The sequence below is a fragment of the Callorhinchus milii genome, unplaced genomic scaffold, assembly GCF_018977255.1.
Source record: "Callorhinchus milii isolate IMCB2004 unplaced genomic scaffold, IMCB_Cmil_1.0 Scaffold80, whole genome shotgun sequence".
Classification (NCBI taxonomy): domain Eukaryota; kingdom Metazoa; phylum Chordata; class Chondrichthyes; order Chimaeriformes; family Callorhinchidae; genus Callorhinchus; species Callorhinchus milii.
This window is the reverse complement of record NW_024704821.1, coordinates 154,042-173,854: the sequence shown is the minus strand read 5'-3', so window position 1 is coordinate 173,854 and position 19,813 is coordinate 154,042. Positions and strand designations below refer to the sequence as shown.

The 19,813-nt window shown below is 42.6% G+C and overlaps 1 gene segment (V, D, J or C); it reads left to right on the top strand.

Moving 5' to 3' along the window:
* Window positions 1-1,661: 1,661 nt before the first annotated feature.
* LOC103190554 lies at window positions 1,662-9,917 on the top strand. The segment is given in 2 exon segments: window positions 1,662-1,701; window positions 9,628-9,917. Coding segments are annotated over 2 exon segments (330 nt in total).
* Window positions 9,918-19,813: the final 9,896 nt, after the last annotated feature.

Here is a 19,813-nt window from a genome sequence, read left to right as displayed (position 1 = left end):
TGAACAGAGGCGTATGGAGTGAGAAACTTTGATGAATGTTTCAAAGGAAACTTGCATTTGTTCATCAAATCGCTGAAAGATTCGTTATGAAGTGCGATTTACACTTTAGCATTCCTGCTCCTGATAGCTGCCGTGACCCTCTGGGGTGAGTGTGCTTTCGAGAAATTGTATGTAGTTCTACTTAAATTAATGGGTGAATTTCACAAACAAATTGTTTTGTGTTTACCAGATGTCAGTGGTCAGGATACAGTCTCCCAGTCGCCACTCCCTGTGACTGCTGGGGAGAAGGAACAAGTAATTATTAGCTGTTCCACAACAGAATCGCAGGTATTACAATGGTACAGACAGTATCCGAACCAGACCCTCAAACACTTGGTAACAGGACAGACAGGAGAGCAGCAGAAGGAGAGGATCACAGCTACAATGAACTATAGAGAGAAGGGCAGTAATCTGAGCATCACAGGCACAGAAGTGACAGACGCCGCCACTTACTTGTGTGCACTGGAGACACAGTGAGACAATCACACAGAGAGGCCGTACACAAACCTCCAGTGATCAGCCGGCAATTCCCCTCTTGTTCATCACAGTAACTGCTCAGCACACACTGCCTCTTAGTTTCTGCCTCTTAATTCGGGGTAAGTTTGCCGCCACACTGCGCCCAACAAACATCGAACCAATTCATATTACGTGATATCGTGTGAGGCGATTTGAGACGTCTCGATCACGTGATCAGGTTATATATTAAACGCAATGATTATCATAATGATTATTATATCCTTTTAAGATCATCGACACATCTCGAATGCAGGATTAGGTGCTATATCGAAGTCAAGGATTGCTATTATATAAACAGAAATCTTTACATGTTGCAGCTTCTGGAGATACCAGTATGTTATTCCTGCAACGAGACAGGTGGCATACCAATCCTAGATATTAACAAGAAAAGAAAATTTAAAGTACTTAAATCAGAATCAGTGTGTTATTGCTTCTAATAATAATAAATAATCGTTGCTTGTGATATAGCGCTTTTCACGTCTTCTAAATTTCTCAAAGCGCTTCACAGATTATACAGTAATGTGAATTAACCGTATATTTGTAAGCCAAACGCGGTAGCCAATTGCGCACAGCAGTGACCCACAAACAGTCGTTGAAATGATCTATTTATTATTGTTTTGGAGGGAATATAATAAGGCGTATGGAGTAAGGAAACATGCCCAAGACCCTTGACGGTCTTTGCCTAGGGATCTGCGAAGATACTTAATCTGGATATGTCCTTCCAAGAAGAAAGCATGTTCCTTTCCACAGGCACATTGTCATGCACAGATGGCACAGAGATGTGGAACACATGCAATTGTTTTGGATGAACTGAAATATGTGTGTAACTTGCTGCAGGTGTCAGACACCCGCCTGAACGAAGACATCTCAGTGATGAAAGAGAACCAATGGAGGAGCGAGATGGCAGAGCAGAGAAAATGACGCACAGTGACAGAGACAAGGATTGTACATAACCCTCAGACATGCTCCCTCACAGTATATATTAACTTCTGTATGTTGTTTCCTGTTTAGCGCTCCTCAGGGTATCTTATAGCCTCCCAGGAACCATTCTCCAACTACACCATCAACGCTCTCTCAACGCCCCGCGCCGTTAAGCACATATGGCGATGTATATCTATGTGGTAGCAGTGATCATTACCTTGTCAGGTAAGCGATAAACTCGCTCTATCATTCTGGTTCCTGACCGTATTATGCAATGCATATGTTTTATTGCACAAAATAACTAACAGGTGAAATGATACATAAGGTTCTGTACCTTATTGGACAGCGAATCGGCCTCGCAAGTGAGAGGAACTGTGATCAGTTCCCCGTTGAGACACAGTGAAACGTTAGTCAAGTTTCTTTAATCTACTCACATGTAACTCTTTACCAAGCAGTAAATAGGTGACATTTATTTTGCCGATCGATGGATCGCATTTCGGGACTGATAATCCTTTAAAAAAACAATTACTAATAGCAATGCGGTCACAAGTTTCGCGCCCAAAATGCACAGAGACAGTATACTCTGTGAAATGTTTGGTGATAAGTTAACGACATGAAAAAGCTCTGTATCAAATATAAGAACAGCTATTATTACTGTTATCATTCTACTTCTGGTTCCCAGGACGTTGTGGAGGAGATGGTGTAACACAGCTCCAAACTATTGTGACAGTGACTGAAGGGGAGGATGTTTCTCTGCAGTGTAATTATACAGGTGCAAACACCGGCTCTGACTATCTGTTCTGGTACCGTCACTTAACCAACAAAGCTCCAGAATATATCCTCAGAACATCCACCAAAAACAGGAACAAGGACCACGCGGAATTTGCAAAACAACGCTTCTCAGCGAGTGTGTCTCAAGCGGAGAGAACCGTCCCATTAAATATATTGCAAGTGAGAATTACGGACTCCGCGGGGTATTACTGTGCACTGAGCCCCACAGAGGCGCACATCAGCGGTTCCGCACTACAAAAACTGCCCTGTGGGGTCCTGCAGCTCAATGGTTATAGCACTCGCCTCACAAGCGAGAGACTTTGGTTCAATTCCCAGCAGAACGAAACATTGTGCAACTTTCCTTATTCCACACACACACGTCTCTGGTTACCAACAGTAAGTTGGATGCAGGTTGTTAATAGATTGGTGTTTCGATTTTCCTGAGATAACAATTCCTTCGGAATATTAGTGTTGATAATAAATTGGGCACTTCGTCCACTGGGGTAGCGCTGTGTACAGTTTGCTGCAGTGCTTTGCACTCACAATATACAGTCAATTCATTTACGGTATATTATATGAAGCACTGTGAGGCGTCTCGAAAATGTGATATGTCGTTATATCAAATGCAACTTTTATTGCTATCATTGTTATTAACTGTAGTCATGTTATCATCCAAGTAATAATTCAAAATGGCTTAGCTCTGGGGAACGCTGTTATTTGCAAGTTTCTTTCTATGCTGCTTTATTACGCAAGAAAACATCAAAATAAACATGTCCCATTTATACAGTTTACACAAAAACTATTTCCTCCATGTATAGAGAAACTGCTTATTCTGGTTGGTGGAGGAATGTTGAATAAGAGTGCATTAGAGCCAGTCCAGTTAGCAGAGAAAATGAGAAAAAAAATTATGAAAAATTTAAGGAAATCTGCAAAACTTCCACAACGAGGTTAGGGATGTTGGTTCCATTCGTGTTTTCCAGACGTAGTTCAATACGTTTATTTTTGCTCCGAATTTCAATCGTTTGGGCGAAATGGCGGGAATATGAGCTGAGGGATAGATCAGCCATGATATAATATAACGTTGGAAAAGGGTCAAGGAGCAGAATGGCCTCTTGGTATTCCAATTTAGCGCTTTCCACTTAGGGGAGCGTTTTGGCGATGAACTGAAAATGCAAGGAATTGAATTAAAATGGGGGTGCAAGTGAGGCAGCAAATGTTTGCACAGAGAAAGGTCAAATTGAGGAATGTGACTGACGTTGTACACGAATGTTCCAGGGAACAACAGAAAATAGGAGTAACGAGCAGGGAAATGCGACTAGTATATCAAATTCCAGTGCAAAAACAAAAACAATTATGCTGTGAAACCCCATCAAATGTATACGTGCTGTAGCTACAATCCATCAGCAGATGGCGCACTAAACAAACACATGGAAGATGAGCTTCAATTAACATAACTTGTCACGTTGCTTTCTGTAACTAACTTCCTTTGTAGCAGCAACAGGTGCTTCCTGTTGCAGTTGACAGTGTTCACTCATACACACTATTGCTGCTTCAACTGAAATTTCCAAATACTTGCCTAAAGTATTCACACAAGGCTTGGGTTGATCAAGAAACAATTTCTATGCCGCATGTTGAATATTATTGCCTTCATCCCAAATAGCAGCCGATAATAAATAGTTTTATCTACGGTAAAACAATTCGCTCTTGAAAGTTGTAACCGTAACGGCTTCAGTCGCCCTTTCAGGCAACGCGTTCAAGATCGGAACAAGTTGCTGTGTGAAAATAATATACGTCTCACTCCTCACTGTTTGGTTAGGCAACTACATTAAACGTGAACATTAAGCTATTTAATAGGTGTATTACTTCATAATAAAAACATTGATATTTCACCACGCAACTGACACATTGAAATGCGACTGAAAAGATCACTGTGTAATATGTATCGAATTATTTTCTTCTCTTCTGGGCTGACATTCTAGAGCAGGCCTGGCTGTCTTTATTGTCGGTGAATCTCGTCCTGCCGAGTTGATATTAATCCCACGTCCAGGCGGCTTGTATGAAGGGACTATAAAGCTGCCATTGCACTGCTCGAGAAATAACTAGTTTTAAACCGCAGGAGTTTTGTGGCGTATTGACCAAATAACAAGGCTGTATTTGATAAAATCATTTCTCTAGCACGGTTAATGAACACAATTGTAAGGGCATTTCTTATTCAACACAGTAATAATAACGATAATAATGACAAACATTGTATTTGATATACTGCCATATTATGTCATTGAGATGTCTGAAAGCTCTTCAAAGAATACGCTGAAAAGTCGAGTGACTATATTGTTTGATGCCAATTGTGTACAGCAATATGCCACAAAATGTTGTGGTTTGAGTTGCTTTACTTTGCGGCACTGTGGGTGTGGGAGAGTGTGGGGTGTGGGGTGGAGTGTGGAAGGGGTTGCTTGGGTTGTTAGATTGTATTGTGTGGGCGAAACTTGGTAGCAAACTTTGCAAACTCGTGGCCCACATATTGTTGTGGATTGAGTGACCTGATTGTGTGGCACTGTGTGTGTTTGCGTGAGGGGAGTGGATGGGGCGGGACGCTGTGGGGGCGGAGCTCTGAATGTAACTGCAGTGATTGGGCGATGCGGCTCAGTGCGGGCGGGGCAGTGACTGATGACGTAGCAGTATGGACTTGGCAGAGGCTTCGTGGGCGGGGCTCAGTGCGGGCGGGGCAGTGACTGATGACGTAGCAGTATGAGTGGGAGTGGCTGTGTGGGCGGGGCTCTCTGCGGGCGGGGCAGTGACTGAGTGACGTAGCTCCGTGGGCGTGGCAGTCGCTGTGTGGGCGGGGCCCTTTGTGGGCGGGGATTAATTGTGTGGCTACTGAGCCCAAAAGCCCCATCAGTCCACATTGGGGAGTTAATGTCAGACACGGGATCAGGTGCTCATGTGGGAGACATGTGCTGTGTTCTCAATCACTCTCAGCTTACTTTGCCGTTAGTGTCTTTTGTATAGTTTCTTTTTTTTAATATCTTATTATACCTTTTACAACATTACAACATTAATAATCGTTTGATTAGACATTGTGCCTTTTCATATATTCGAGCCGATTGCGGACAACAGTTTTGACCGAATATTCATGGATTGAGTAACCAAATTATTACTTGTCTTTATCAAATTAACACTGAAGGACTAATTACCCCTGGAAAAGATAAACTGCAATCGACTAACAAAGTTGTTCCGATTTTCTGCTTGATAAACAGAGGCGTATGGAGCAAGGATAATTTCGAAAGCTTTCGTCCTGCCCTGGTATAGATCCTCTTGCTTATGATGCGAATGTTGTCACCAATACACTGCAGAGCTCCACATAAGACAAACTTGCTGTTCCACTATCTTTTCTTTTGAATCACAGGAAACAGTCTGCAAAACACGGTGAAACAACAGAAAGGCGATACAACAGTTGAAGAGCGAAATGATGTGAAATTATCCTGCAGCTTAAAGAAAATCAATGACACCTCCTACCTCTACTGGTACAGACAAGCTTCCAGGAACGCTCCTGTCTACATACTTCGCTCAATTTCAGGAACGGATTATATGAGCTCTGACTTCCCAAATTGATTCTACTCCACCGTCAATAAAACAAGTGAATATTTCGAACTGAGTATTGTAACCGTCCTGATCAGGGACAGTTCGTATATTACAGCGCCAAGAGGCCCACATTGCTGCCGTACTATGGCGGCTCCGTACAACAACTCCAGCTGCTTGTTTTATCGCGAAACCGCGAGTGGGAGTCATTGCATTTGTATTTATTTTAATACAGAGAAAATTTCACAAGCAGATTGGCGACACAAGGGCGAAATTTGCTGATTTGTTTATAATCAAAGCAGCGCTTAAAACGTTATCGATGAAATCAGTTAAAGGGAATCATGTCGAAAGTCGTGTGGTGTATTATTTAGACTTAAGACAATTCAGTTTGCAAGCATGAAGTTCTGGGATCGATTCCCGGGTGGAACGAAACTTTGGGCAAATGTGTTTGCTCCACACACATGCTTCTGCCTACCTAGCAGTTGCAGCCACACGGTTTGTCATTCGGATCGCTTTTCCAGGAGTAATAATCCCTTAAAAATAATGACAACAATTTGGTAACACAATCGTTGACTGATTGTGTGCAATAGACCCCCACTTTTCGCTCCCGAAAAACGCTGTACATTATTACACCACACACAATATCCTACGAAACTCTTTCTGACGTCCCAACGGCATTATGAGGCGTTGCATCAAATGCAACCATTAGTATTATCATAATTGTTATTTTGGGTTCAGCTGAACAATTCTATTGCGACGCATGACCACTGGGTGTCATTGGTGCGCTGATGTTTCCCACAGACACCAATGGTTCAAAAAATTGGTTCAATAACATATATTATTGTACCCTATTTCCAATCGTTTTCAGAAGATTGCCAACCTCTTCCTTTTACTGGTTTGCACATTCCATTATGAACAACAGATGCATTCGAAACGTAGATTATTCGAATCAAAGTTTATCACAAAGTGTAGGTGATCAGTCTACACAATGTTAGGGTGCTTCAGGAATCTTTCACTGTCCAACTCCCACGATTATTGGAAATCTTCTTCCTTGTATCCTAAACTATCCTTAACTTGGCATCTGTACGACACTGAGAATCGTATGATCTAATTCTCTCAATGACAAGGTTCCTGATATATTATTCTTGCAAGTCGCCAAGTTACCAAGATCTGGGCACTTTCCAAAGCTATCTTGGTCCTATAGCTGAGTGGTTAGAGCAGTCTCCTCGCAAGTAGGAGACGTGTTTTCGATTCCCATCGGGGCGGAGTTTTGGCCAAGTTTCCTTACGCCACATGCCTCGGTTTAACCTCGCAGTAAATAGGAACCCATTTATTACTCGGATGATGGATCGATTTCCGGTGTAATAAAACTTTCAATAGAGTGGTAAACTGGTCACTCCATCCTAGACTGTATGTGTGACATTACTGTGTGCTATTGGATGGCGTAATTGTAAACCCTGAAATTACACAATCAATTGGCAAAACAGTATAATCTGTGAAAGAATTCGAGACGACTCGAAGACGTGAAAAGGCTCTATGTCAATATCAAAAATCATTACTGTTATTTGTACCTTTCCTTCAGTATTTGTAACTGTGTCACTTTACATTGTCTCTTTCACATATTACTGTGGTTTGCCACAGCGAATCGAATGGAATCTGAGCACAAACGATAGGCGGAGTCGCAATACACCTTCAGCAATAAACAGAGAAAGGATAGTGCCATCTTCTCACATAATAAAAAGTCTATAAACCGGGTGCTACGCTTAAACGATTTCTCACTGCATGTCAACGAAACAAGTTCACTTGAATCTACACGAGTTGAGAATGAAGCAGATTTACAATGCAAAATATATTATTTTGAATTTAGTTATATTTCCACTGTGTAAGTAGCACAGGAGTTTGGGCAAATATTCTAGTTTTCCTGCAAAGTGATTTCAAATTTTCTTCGCAGATATTTTCGGAATTTCTTGCAAAGAATTTTCATTTCTATTTCCCAGGTGTTTTGGCTGAAAGCGATGTGTCACAGAGACCTGAGGCCATGACAGAGAATGAACATGGAAACGTATCTATGGAGTGCAGCATCACTGGAAACAAACCTTACTTTCACTGGTACAAACAGTATGGAAACGGCTCCATCCGGTTCTTGGTTTTGGGAAAAAGCGACATCAATGTGAAGGACAGGATAAGAGCTTTTGCTAATACAAGGCAGGGAAACTGCACTCTAACGATCCAAAACGTGAGAGTATCAGACACCGCCACTTACTTCTGTGCGGTGAGCACAGTGCTGTGTGTCTAAGAGGGACCTGTACAAAAACATTCTGGGTATACTGTAGATCATTGGATGGAGCAATCGCCTTGCAAACGAGTGGCTGGGTTCGATTCCAGGCTGTGCAAAACGGAGGATAAATTTCGTTGCTGCACGTGCCACTGTTTGACTTGCAATAATTACTAACTCGGTTGTACGTCGATTAGCAGAACACAGTTCCGCGAATAATAATTCGTAAAAAATATCGAAAAAGAATACTTAATCGATCGCATGTCTACGTGACACCGTTGTGTGAAATTGGCTGCCGTGTTTCAACCACTGCATATTTCTTACTCCCAATAATTCTATTTACCTGGCATTACGTAGGAAACTGGTTGGTCATCGATTGGCGGGATCAAAACTTATAAGAAAGTGTAGCAATTCCTTCAAATTAAAGATAGATAATGTGGTCACCCAATCAATCAATCTTTGTGGGATATTCTTGTGCGCAACTGGCAGCCAAGTTCCGTCACCACAAAACGCAGTCACTATATACTAAATTATAACCGTGAAGCACTTCGAGACGTCCAGAAGATGTAATACGTCGCAATAGAAATACATAAGCTGATAATTGTAAGTCGCAGTTTGTTTCGGATACACAAAATCACAGTGAAGTTTATCTCCATGTGTCAGACACACAGGTTACAAACGTGAACGTTAATACATGAAGCATCATTCAGTGAAATGAACCGTAGAGTACAACAAATTTTAGCTACAAAATCGACCTAAACGGCTGTAAACCAGAATCCTGGAGCGGAAAGGGGCAGAACTTTCAACTAATTGGGGCAGAGACTTCTGAGAAACTGCTGACTTCACGTGGCTCCCCCTTTCCGCTTTGAACCCTCTCAATGGCTCGTTTCTCCTCGTTATCAAATTGACACCCGCCCCCGGGGATGTGAAGCCAACACACATTTGGCCATTGTCCAGTCGTCTGCACACACTCAGGGGCTTCGACTGAATACCTCGTCTTACCTTATTTTGACTCTCTATGTAACAATAATCCTTGACACTCGATTCCGCGCCTTAATTCGTCACTGAAGCCTCTCAAAGCGCTTCACATAATATACTGTAAAGCTCAGCGACTGTGCAATGCATTGGCGAGAAACGAAAACGTATTGCTATTGCGCACAGCGGAGTCTCTCAAACAGCCGACGATAGAGTGTAATATTTTTTTTCAGGGATTATCATTCCCCAGAAAATCAAACCGCCAATCGACTAACAACCTAATTCCTACTTACTTCTCGATAAACAGATCCTTGTGGAGTAAGGAAACCTGCCTGTATTTTAAGGAAACTTGCGTTTCTTCATCAAGTCGCAGAAAGATCGGCTATGATGTGCTATTATTCTTTAATAATCATCCTCCTGAAAGCTGACCTTTCGCTCTGGGGTGAGTTTGGTTCTCAGACAAGACCCGTTTTCTCGTTGTGTGTAATTGTATTTAATTCCACCACAATTTACGAGTGAGTTTCTTAAACAGATTGTCTTGTATTTACCAGGGGTCAGTGGACAGGATAAAGTCTCCCAGTCGCCACTCTCTGTGTCTGTTGGTGAGAATGAACAAGTGCTTATCAGCTGTTCCACAACAGAACAGGGTCAGGGCTTACAATGGTACAGACAGTACCCGAACCAGGCTCTCAAACACTTGGTAACAGGACAGACAGGAGAGCAACAGAAGGAGAGGATCACAGCTTCAATGAACTATAGAGAGAAGCGCAGTAACCTGAGCATCACAGGCACAGAAGTGACAGACGCCGCCACCTACTTGTGTGCAGTGGAGACACAGTGAGACAATCACATAGAGAGGCCGTACACAAACCTCCAGTGATCAGTCAGCAATTTGTTCATCACAATAACTGCTCAGCGCTCACTGTCTCTTAGTTTCCCTCAATTTCCTTATTAATGTCGGGATGTTCATGTCATGGCTGCAGGACTGTGGAGACGTGTAAATCACTGTTGAGAACACTCGACTCGCAAGCGATGGGTCGTGGGATCGATTTCAATGAAGGGGGTAACTTTAAGCAAATATGCTTTCTTCACAGACATACCTCGGTTTACCTTGCAGTGAGCTGGAAATCATCCAGCAATTCCCCTTTTGTTCACCATTATAAACGTACTGCATCCTCTGCCTCTGAGTTTCCTTCAACCTCCTTAATCACGAAATTTTCATATCATATCTGCCGGATTGTGCTATCCTGTAGTATAATAGTTTGAGGACTCGACTTGCAAGCGAGAGTAACTGGGTTCGAGTACCCGACAGTAGAGGGCTATACCCTTGAAAAGTTTGCTTTCTCTTCACGCATAACTCCGCTTAAGTAGATATTGATACTCGGGTAATATCTCTTAAAATATTGTTTTAAATTATAAGGACTAAAACGCATTTCATGACTACTTATGCGGCACCGCTGTGTAAAATTGGCTGCCTCAGCCTTCTCTTCAAATCCCTCCACCCCTCTGCACCCACCTCTCTGAACTCCTTACTCCTCAAAACCCTTCCTGTTGCCTTCGTTCCACCGGGTCTGTCCTCCTACTCATCCCCCGACTCCTCCGTTCAACCCATCGGCGGCCGTGCCTTCCGCCAATATGCCCCGAGGCTCTGTAACTCACTTCCTCCCGCCCTTCGCCTCGCCCCTTCTCTTCCTAAAGTTAAGTCTCTGCTGAAGACCTTTCTTTTCGGCCGCGACTTTAGTCACCTTCCTCCCCCTGCCCCTGACTCGGCCCGGGATCCGTTACTGTGAAGCTCTGAGACACTTTCTGCATGGAGGGCGCTATATATACATATATATATATATCCAAGTTGTTTTTACTGCCTCATTTCTTCCACGAACCATGCAACAAATTTTCTATACAATGTATTACGTGAGACGCTCTCGGACGTCTGTATTATGTGACAAGGCGCGATATCAACTGAAAGAATTATTGCTGTATTTCTATGTTTATTTGAATACTCATAAGAATGGTGTTGGAATTCCACAAGTGTCAGTGTCAGACACCAGGTTTACCAAAATAAATATTAAAATATTAAGTGTGATTCAGCGAAATACACAATACAGCGCAAATAAATTGTAGATATGAATTAGGCATGAATTATTTTTTGAAAATAAAAAAACATGTGTTTTGTACCCAAACGGCTGAAACCCAGATGTATGGACCGGAAAGGGGCAGGAAAGGAATTTTCAACTAACTGGGGAGTAAAACCCACACATTAGGCCATTGTGTCTGCACACACTCAGGGGCTACCGCTTAATATCTCCTACTCCCTTTTTTGACTGTATATAATATTAATCCATGAACGTTAAACGGCACCTTATCGCGCTTCTGAGATGTCTTAAAGCGCTTCACACAGTCTACTTTAAAGTGTTGCCACTGTGTATCTTAAATACGAAACGGGATTGTTATCCCCAGCAAAGTAACCGACAGTCGACTGACAAGAAGTTTCCTACTTATTGATGAAAGTTGTAAAAAATTGTGGTAAAATTGTTTGTTGGGAGTTGCGAAACTGGCCAACATTTCAGATTGCTTGGAATCGAACGCAGGTCTTGTATGGTGAGGGCTTTAAACAGTGAGCTTCAGGCCTCCACAGATGGCACACCTTTGTGGAACTCATGTATATGTTTTCGCTGAACATAAATATGGGTGTAACTTGCTGCATGTTTCAGACACCCGATTGAACAAATATATGTCAGCGATGGAAGAGAACCAATGGAGGAGCGAAATGGCAGACGAGACAAGATGACGCAGAATGACAGAGACACAAGGCTTGTACATAACACTCAGTCCTGCTCCCTCACAATATATGACAACTTCTGTGTGTTGTTGTTCCCTGTTCAGCCCTACTCACGGAATCTTTAGGCCAACATTCTCCAAATATTCAATCAACGCAGTCTCAACGCGTCTCGTCATTAAATATATATGGCCATGTATATGTATGTAGCAGCCGCCATCATTGCCTTGTCAGGTAAGCGGAAAACTTACCCCTTAAGTCTGGTTCCTGCAAATGAAATCCAAAACTTATGTTTTATTGCACCAAATAACCGATACGGTACAGGACACTTGTGGTCGTGGAGTACTACACTTCAGTTGTTAGATCACTTGTCTAGCAAGGGAGAGGAGCTGGACTCGATTCCAGGACGGAACAGGTCAAAACCTTCAGCAAGTTTCCAGACTCCACACACTCGCGAGTGCTTTCCTATGAATACGTAGGATTCCAGGTATAAGTCAATGGGCAGATGCCTTTTATGGTGGTGTTAATCCCTCAAAAAATGTTACCTGTGATAATATGGGGGCGTCATGCAGGACATTTTGTGCGTTACTGCACTGTGCATACGCTGGTGTGCTTTGCCCGGAAAATACAATTAATAACCATTGTGTGAAGCGCTTGGCCATCTCCAAGCTGTGATAATTCGCTATATGAGTTGCAAGCTTTATCACGGTCATCATAATTATTTTATTGAACGCTGTTGCATTGTATCTGTTTCCCAGGATATTGTAGAGGTGATTCGGTGACACAGCTCCAATCTACAGTGACAGTGAATGAAGAGGAGGATGTTACTCTCCAGTGTAATTACACAACTACAAGCAACACTCTCTATCTGTTCTGGTACCGTCAGTATCCTAACAAAGCTCCAGAATATATCCTTTGGACATACGCAGGGGCCAACCGCAACATGCAGACTTTGCAAAAGAACGTTTCTCAACGAAACTGGATGAAAGTCGTAGAACCGTCCCATTAAATATATCCCAAGTGAGAGATACAGACTCCGCGGGGTATTACTGTGCACTGAGCCCCACAGAGGCACAGATCAGCGGCTCCGCCCTACAAAAACTGCCATGTGGAGTCCTGTAGCTCAGTGGTTATAGCACACACCTCGCAAGCAGCAAGCAAGCGAGATACGTGTGTTCCATTCACGGCAAAGCGCTTTGAGGCTTTTCGACGATGTGGTTTGGCACTATAATAAATGCAACGATTATTATTGCTAAATACGTTCATGTTATTTTCACAGAAATATCTTCATATATTTTGCAATCCGGGTAGACCAACACTGGAATTGTCCTTCTCTGCTATTTGAACAAGTAGGAAACAATAAGAAACATTAACTTGCATCTACGTAGCGACATTCATAGCGGGAAAGTTAAGACGGGCCGAAAATAATTTGCAATCAACTGTCTCCAAATGTACACATGCTGTAGCTGCAATCCACCAGCAGATGTCACACTAAAAATAATATAACATGAGCTGCGACTGACATACCTTTTCACGTTCCTTTATGTCACTGACAGGTGCTTCCTGTTGCAGTTGACATAGTTTCCTGACATACATATTGCTGCTTCAGCTGACGTGCAAAAACCTTGTCTAAATCATGATTGGCACAAAATTTAGATTACTCAAAGAACAGTATTTGTGTCACTTTTTAGATGTGTTGTCTTTCTCTACCAGAAGCTTTCGCCCTCATGTGGTTCACACTGAGATAAAAAATGTGATAAATTTTGTTATGGTATATGGTCATTTATGTTTGTTTAATTTGAAAACGAGATTACAACTGACCTCGTTTAACTTAATGTAAGAATTGAAACGCAATCTCTGATACACTGGGAGCTCAAACTGTCGATCTGGGTCCAGAACCAATAACATTCAGACACATAGGAGAAAGTACCAATAACAGATGCCGGTTTTCAACTCAGCCTTGATAGAAAGTAAACCTTTTTTAAAGCTAGGCTGCATTGTTCAAGATCAACCAAATGAATGCATTCAGAACAGTATTGAAAATAAAAATGCCATTTAATCATTTGATATACATCCATACTGCGTCTCGAAGGCGTCCTGAAGCGCTTCACAAATGAACAGTAAAGCAAATTGTTAGTGGGTGAAACGCACTCCTCGCAACCTCGCCCAGACCTACTAGCCTCCAATCCGCGGCAGATCAAGTTCAAGATCCTCATTAGAGAAAGTGACATCAAAAGCGGAAAAGTTGTTACTCAGCCTTGATGACAGAAACTGAACCTTATTCCTTTAGGCTCTGCTGCATGGCTCAACGATTCACTTCAAATCGGTTCACTCATTAAACAGTAAAATGAATTGTTGTTGTGTGATACGTGCGGCAATATTCCCATCCAACCCAGACCCATTCGCTTCAATCGGAGAAGATCGAGTTCAAGATCCTCTGGTTAGTGGGAAACGCCTACAATTGGAGACAGTAAACCACTGAACCCGTCAGATCAGCCGCTTCTCACAATGGTCACTGAAGCAGCAACACAGCGATATACAAAGGAAGAGATCCCATTATCTGTCCACACCTAAGCAGCCAACATGACACCTCACTGCCAGTTACTGATAGCAGTCCTCACCATAGCCAGTAAGTGTGTGAGGACATACCCAGCGCATGAACTTTACATCATAAACATTCCGAAGCATAATGTTTAGAGAGGTCGCCTCACCAGCGAGAGAACCCGAGTTTGATTGCAGGGCAATGAAACCTTTCAATGCGTTTGCTCACACCTCACCAATCTGTTTCCACAGCATTATGTAGGAAACATGTTGATAGTCGATTCCCCGATCGCTATCGGAGGTCAATAACCCATTATCGTATAAATCAATTGACAATATATCGGTGGAATACTGCGGTTTTCAATTATCTGCTCAGTTTCGCAAAAGATATAATCAATTCGCTTTGCAATATATTCTGTGGTTTCTTTGAGACTGATGTACTGTGCGGTAACGTGCTCTATAAAGTGGATAAAAGCAAATTATAAGTTGCTCAGAAAAATGTGTTGCTCTTGTTCTTGCAGAAGTTAGCGGGCAAGATGTTGTATCACAATATCCTCGCGAGAAAACAGAAATTGAAGGGCAAGACGTGGCAGTAAACTGCAATATTTCAAGATTGGATACTGTCTTCTGGTACAGGCAAAACCCCGGCGGAGCTCTTCAATACGCGCTCAAGATATTTACCTCTGGAAAGGTACCTAAATCTCCTGATCTACCTGAACGTTTCACTGCTGAGCTGATCAAGGAGAATAAAGTAATTAAGATGCAGATACTCAGTGCCGTTGTGGGTGACAGCGCTGTATATTACTGTGCCCTGGACCCCACACTGTTACAGGAAGGCGCATACCCCGTACAAAAACTCAGCAGAAAGTCATGACTTCCGCTCACACATTTAATTTGGTGCTTTCAACAAACTGATGTAGTTATACAATGATAAGAAGGAGAGTGGTGTAAACAGGCTGTGATGTCTTGTTGTGTGTGGGATTAAGCAGTCGTTTTGCAGCTAGGGGAACCGGTTCTATGGAAAAAACGCTTTTTCCTGCCAGCAGACAGCGGCTGAACATAACAACAAAAGAGAACTAATGTACCAGAATGTAGCCCAAAATAGATATACCTCACCAAATCTTGTCTCTTGCCTGTCAGCACCCAGTAATCTGTTAAATTAAGAAAACACTATGCGTTCCTCCAGGGAGAAAGAAAAAAATCGTTTCCATAGGCACATTTACACGTGAAGATGACATATATATGTGGAACTGATGTGTGTGTTTTCGTGAACTGGAATATGGGTGTAACTTGGTGCAGACACACTGCTCTACAAAGACGTGTCACTGATGGAAGAGGACCATTGGATGAGTGAGATGGCAGAGCAGAGAAGGTGACGCACAATGACATAGACACAAGTTTTGTGCATAACCTTCAGACCAGCTCCTTCAGAGTACATGACAACTTCTGTATGTTATTTCCTGTTCAGCTCTCCTCACGGTATCTTACAGCCTCCCAGCCAACTTTCTCCAACTCCACCATCAACGCTCTCACAACGTCCCGTGACATTAATACATATGACAATGTATGTCTATGTGGTAGCAGTGATCATTACCTTGTCAGGTAAGCGACAAACTCGCTCTATTAGTCTGCTTCATGTGCATATATCCAAAGAATATATATTTTTGCATTACATAACCAATACGGTACACGACTCATGCATTCCTGCAGCAAACGTGTTGACTTGGGTTTAGTTCCCGCCTTGGATACAGCGGAACCTCAGGCAAGTTCCTTCCTTCGACACACGCACCGCTTTTTACATCGAGATATGTAGGTACCCGTTCGTTGGTCGATCATCGGATCAGTTTTCGGTGTTAATAATCTCTTAACGGGTACCAGTGATAATAATGCTATCAGTCATTCCATTAACTTTTATTAGGAAAATGCTCTGCCCAATTTGCTGCCACTTGTCGCCCACACAATACACCTTCTCAGAATATTCTATGAAGCATTTGGATACGCAATGATGTAGTATGGCGCTGTATGAAAAGCAATAATTTGTATTATGATTATTGTTATGGTATTGAACGCTGATATGGGTCTGGTTTCCAGGACATTGTGGAGGAGACGCTATAACACAGCTCCAATCTACTGTGACAGTGACTGAAGGGAGGATGTTTACATGCAGTGCAATTATACAGCTACAAGCGAATACAATACCTATCTGTTCTGGTACCGTCACTTTCCCAACAAATCTCCGGAATATATCCTTAGCACAGACACCAACAACAGGATCAAGAACGGCGCGGACTTTGCAGAAGAACGTTTCTCAACGAATTTGTCTAAAGCAGAGAGAACCGTCCCATTAAATATATTGCAAGTGAGAGTTACAGACTCCGCGGGGTATTACTGTGCACTGAGCCCCACAGCGACACAGATCAGCGGATCCGCCCTACAAAAACTGCCATGTGGGGTCCTGTGGCTCAGTCGTTACAGCACTCGCCTCACAAGCGATAGACGTTGGTTCAATGACCTGCAGAACGAAACATTGCGCAACTTACCTTATTCCACACACTAGTCTCTGGTTACCAGCAGTAAATTGGAAGCAGGTTGTTAATCGGTTGGAGTATCGATTTTTCAGAGGCAATAATTCCTTCTGAATAACAGTGTTAATAATAAAGTGGTCACTTCATCCAATGAGTCACCGATAATTACAATTTGCTGCCGTGCTTCGCCCACACAGCCACTGCCACGCTACGTCACTCAATCACTGCCCCTCACAATATGCAGTCAATTCGTTTACTGTATATTGAATGAAGCACCGAGTGGCGTCTCGAAGATGTGATATGGCGCTATATCAAATGCAACTATAATTATTATTGTTATAAACTGTAGTCATCTTATCATCAAAGTAATAATACAAAATGTCTTGCTTTCTGGGGAGCGCTGCCACATGTACGATTCTTTCTATGCTGCATTATTAAGTAAGTAAACATAAAATCAAACAATTTCCGTTTAAATTGCTTAAACAAAAACTATCTGAAGAGAAACTGTTTCTTCTGATGGTTGGGGGAATGCAGAATAAGGGTGCATTAGAGCCATTCCAGTTAGCAGAGAAATTGGGGGAAAAAAATTAGGAAAAATTTAAGGAAATCTGGAAAACTTCCACAAATATTCTGGAAATCTTGGTTCCATTCATATATTCCAGACTGAGTTGGATACATTTATTTTAGCTCAGAATATCAAGGGTTATGAAGAAAAGGTTAGAATATGTGTTGAGAGATAAATCAGCCATAATGTAATATAACGTTGGAACAAACTCAAGGACCTGATGGTCTGCTCCTATTCCTATTTAGCGCTTTCCACGTATGGGAGCGTTCTTGGCGAGTCACTGAAGAAACGAAACAATTTAGTGTATTGAAGTTAAAGAAGTATGAACATTAAATTTCATTTAAAGACTAGTGAGCACATTTGCATTGCGACGTCCTCCTGACGTGAACCGACTTGAATAAATATCAATATGCTGTCACTCTGGTGCAAAATGCTCCAAGTCAGCTAATTGTTCAGTCAAATGATATAATCGATGAAATAATAGGACAAGGAATTGAATAGAAATGGAGGAGCAAGTGGCACAGCAAGTGTTAGCAGAGAGACACGTCAATGTAAAAGAACGTGAATGACACCGAATGTCCGAATGTTCTAGAGAGGAAGATAAAATATGTGGGACGAGCAGGGAAATTAGACTAATGCATAAACTTCCTATGGAGAAGATAGCACCAAGGAAAGGTAAGACGGGCCCAAAATAATTATGCTATGAAACCTCTCCAATTGTGTACGTGTTGTAGCTACAATCCACCAGCAGATGGCGCACTAAACAAACACAAATAACATGAGCTGCAACTCACATAACACGTCACGCTCCTTTCTGTAACTACCTTCCTTTGCAGCAGTAACAGGTGCTTCCTGTTGCAGTTGACATATTTCACTCATACACACTATTGCTGCTTCAACAGAAATTTACAAATATTTGCCTAAAGTATTAACATAAGGCCTAGGTTGCTCATGAAACAATTTCTATCTCACCTATTTTAATTATTGCCTTTATTCTCGATTAGCAGCCGCTCTTAAATTGTTTTCGCTGCGGTACAGCAATTCTCTGTTGACATTTGTTACAGTATCGGCTTCTGCCACACTTTCAGGCAATGCATTCAAGATCAGAACAACTGGCAGTGTGAAAAAAAAATCTGCTCCTCACAGTTTGTTCAGGCAACTACATTAAACGTGAACATTAAGCTATTTATTACGTTTATTACAATATAATTATAAAAGATCATTGATATGTCATCCCGCAACTGAAACATTCAAAAGCGACCGAAGTGCTCACTGTGAAATTCAGATTGGATTGTGTTCTGCTGTTCTGGTCTGACACTCTAGAGCAGGCCTGGCTGTCTGTACTGTGGGTGAAGCTTGTCCTACCGAGGAGATATTAAACCCAGGTCCAGGCGTCTTGCATGAAGGGACTTTTGTGTTTCCATTGTAATGCTCGAGAAAGAACAAGTTTTCCACAGGTGTCTGGACAAACTTTCCATCGGTTAAATTCATCTTTCATTCATAGCTGTTTGTGGGAAAGTGTTGTATACAAATTGGAGGCCAACTTGTTTGAGGAGGTCTGAGGCGTATCGACTAAATGACAAGGCTTTGTTGGCTAAAAGCATTTCTGAAACACGAATAGTAAAAACATTTGTAAGGTCATGTCCATTCAACATGTAATAATAACGATAATAAAAGCAAACGTTGGATTTGATACACTGCAATATTAGGTCATTGAGACGTCTCAAAGCTCTTCAAAGAATACGCTGAAAAGTGGGTGACACTATGTCATTGTTTATGGAATTATGTGCAGCAGTGTCCCACACAAAGTTGTGTCAGTTGCCTTATTTTGCGGCATTGTGTGTGTGTGGAAATTGTAGGTGGGGGGTGAAGGCTGTGGTGGGTCCTAGAATTGTATTGTGTGGGCCAAACGTGTAGCCAAATTGTAAAACAGTGGCCCACACAATGTTGTGGATTGAGTGACCTGATTGTGTGGCACTGTGTGGTTTGTGTGGGGGGAGTGGAGGGGCGGGGCGCTGTGTGGGCGGAGCGCTGTAAAAACGGCAGGATTGGGCGATGCGGCTCAGTGCGGGCGGGGCAGTGACTGAGTGACGGCTCTGTGGCGTGGCAGGGCTTGTGGGCGGGGCTCAGTGGCGGGGCAGTGGCTGATACGTAGTCTGATGCGTGGCAGTGGCTGTGTGGGCGGGCTCGTGTGGGCGGGCGTGATGAGTGACGTAGCCGTGGGCAGGCGTGGCTGTGTGGGCGGGGCTCGTGGGGCTGTACTGTGTGGCTACTGAGCCCAAAAGCCCCATCAATCCAATTGGGGAGTTAATGTCAGACACGGGATCAGG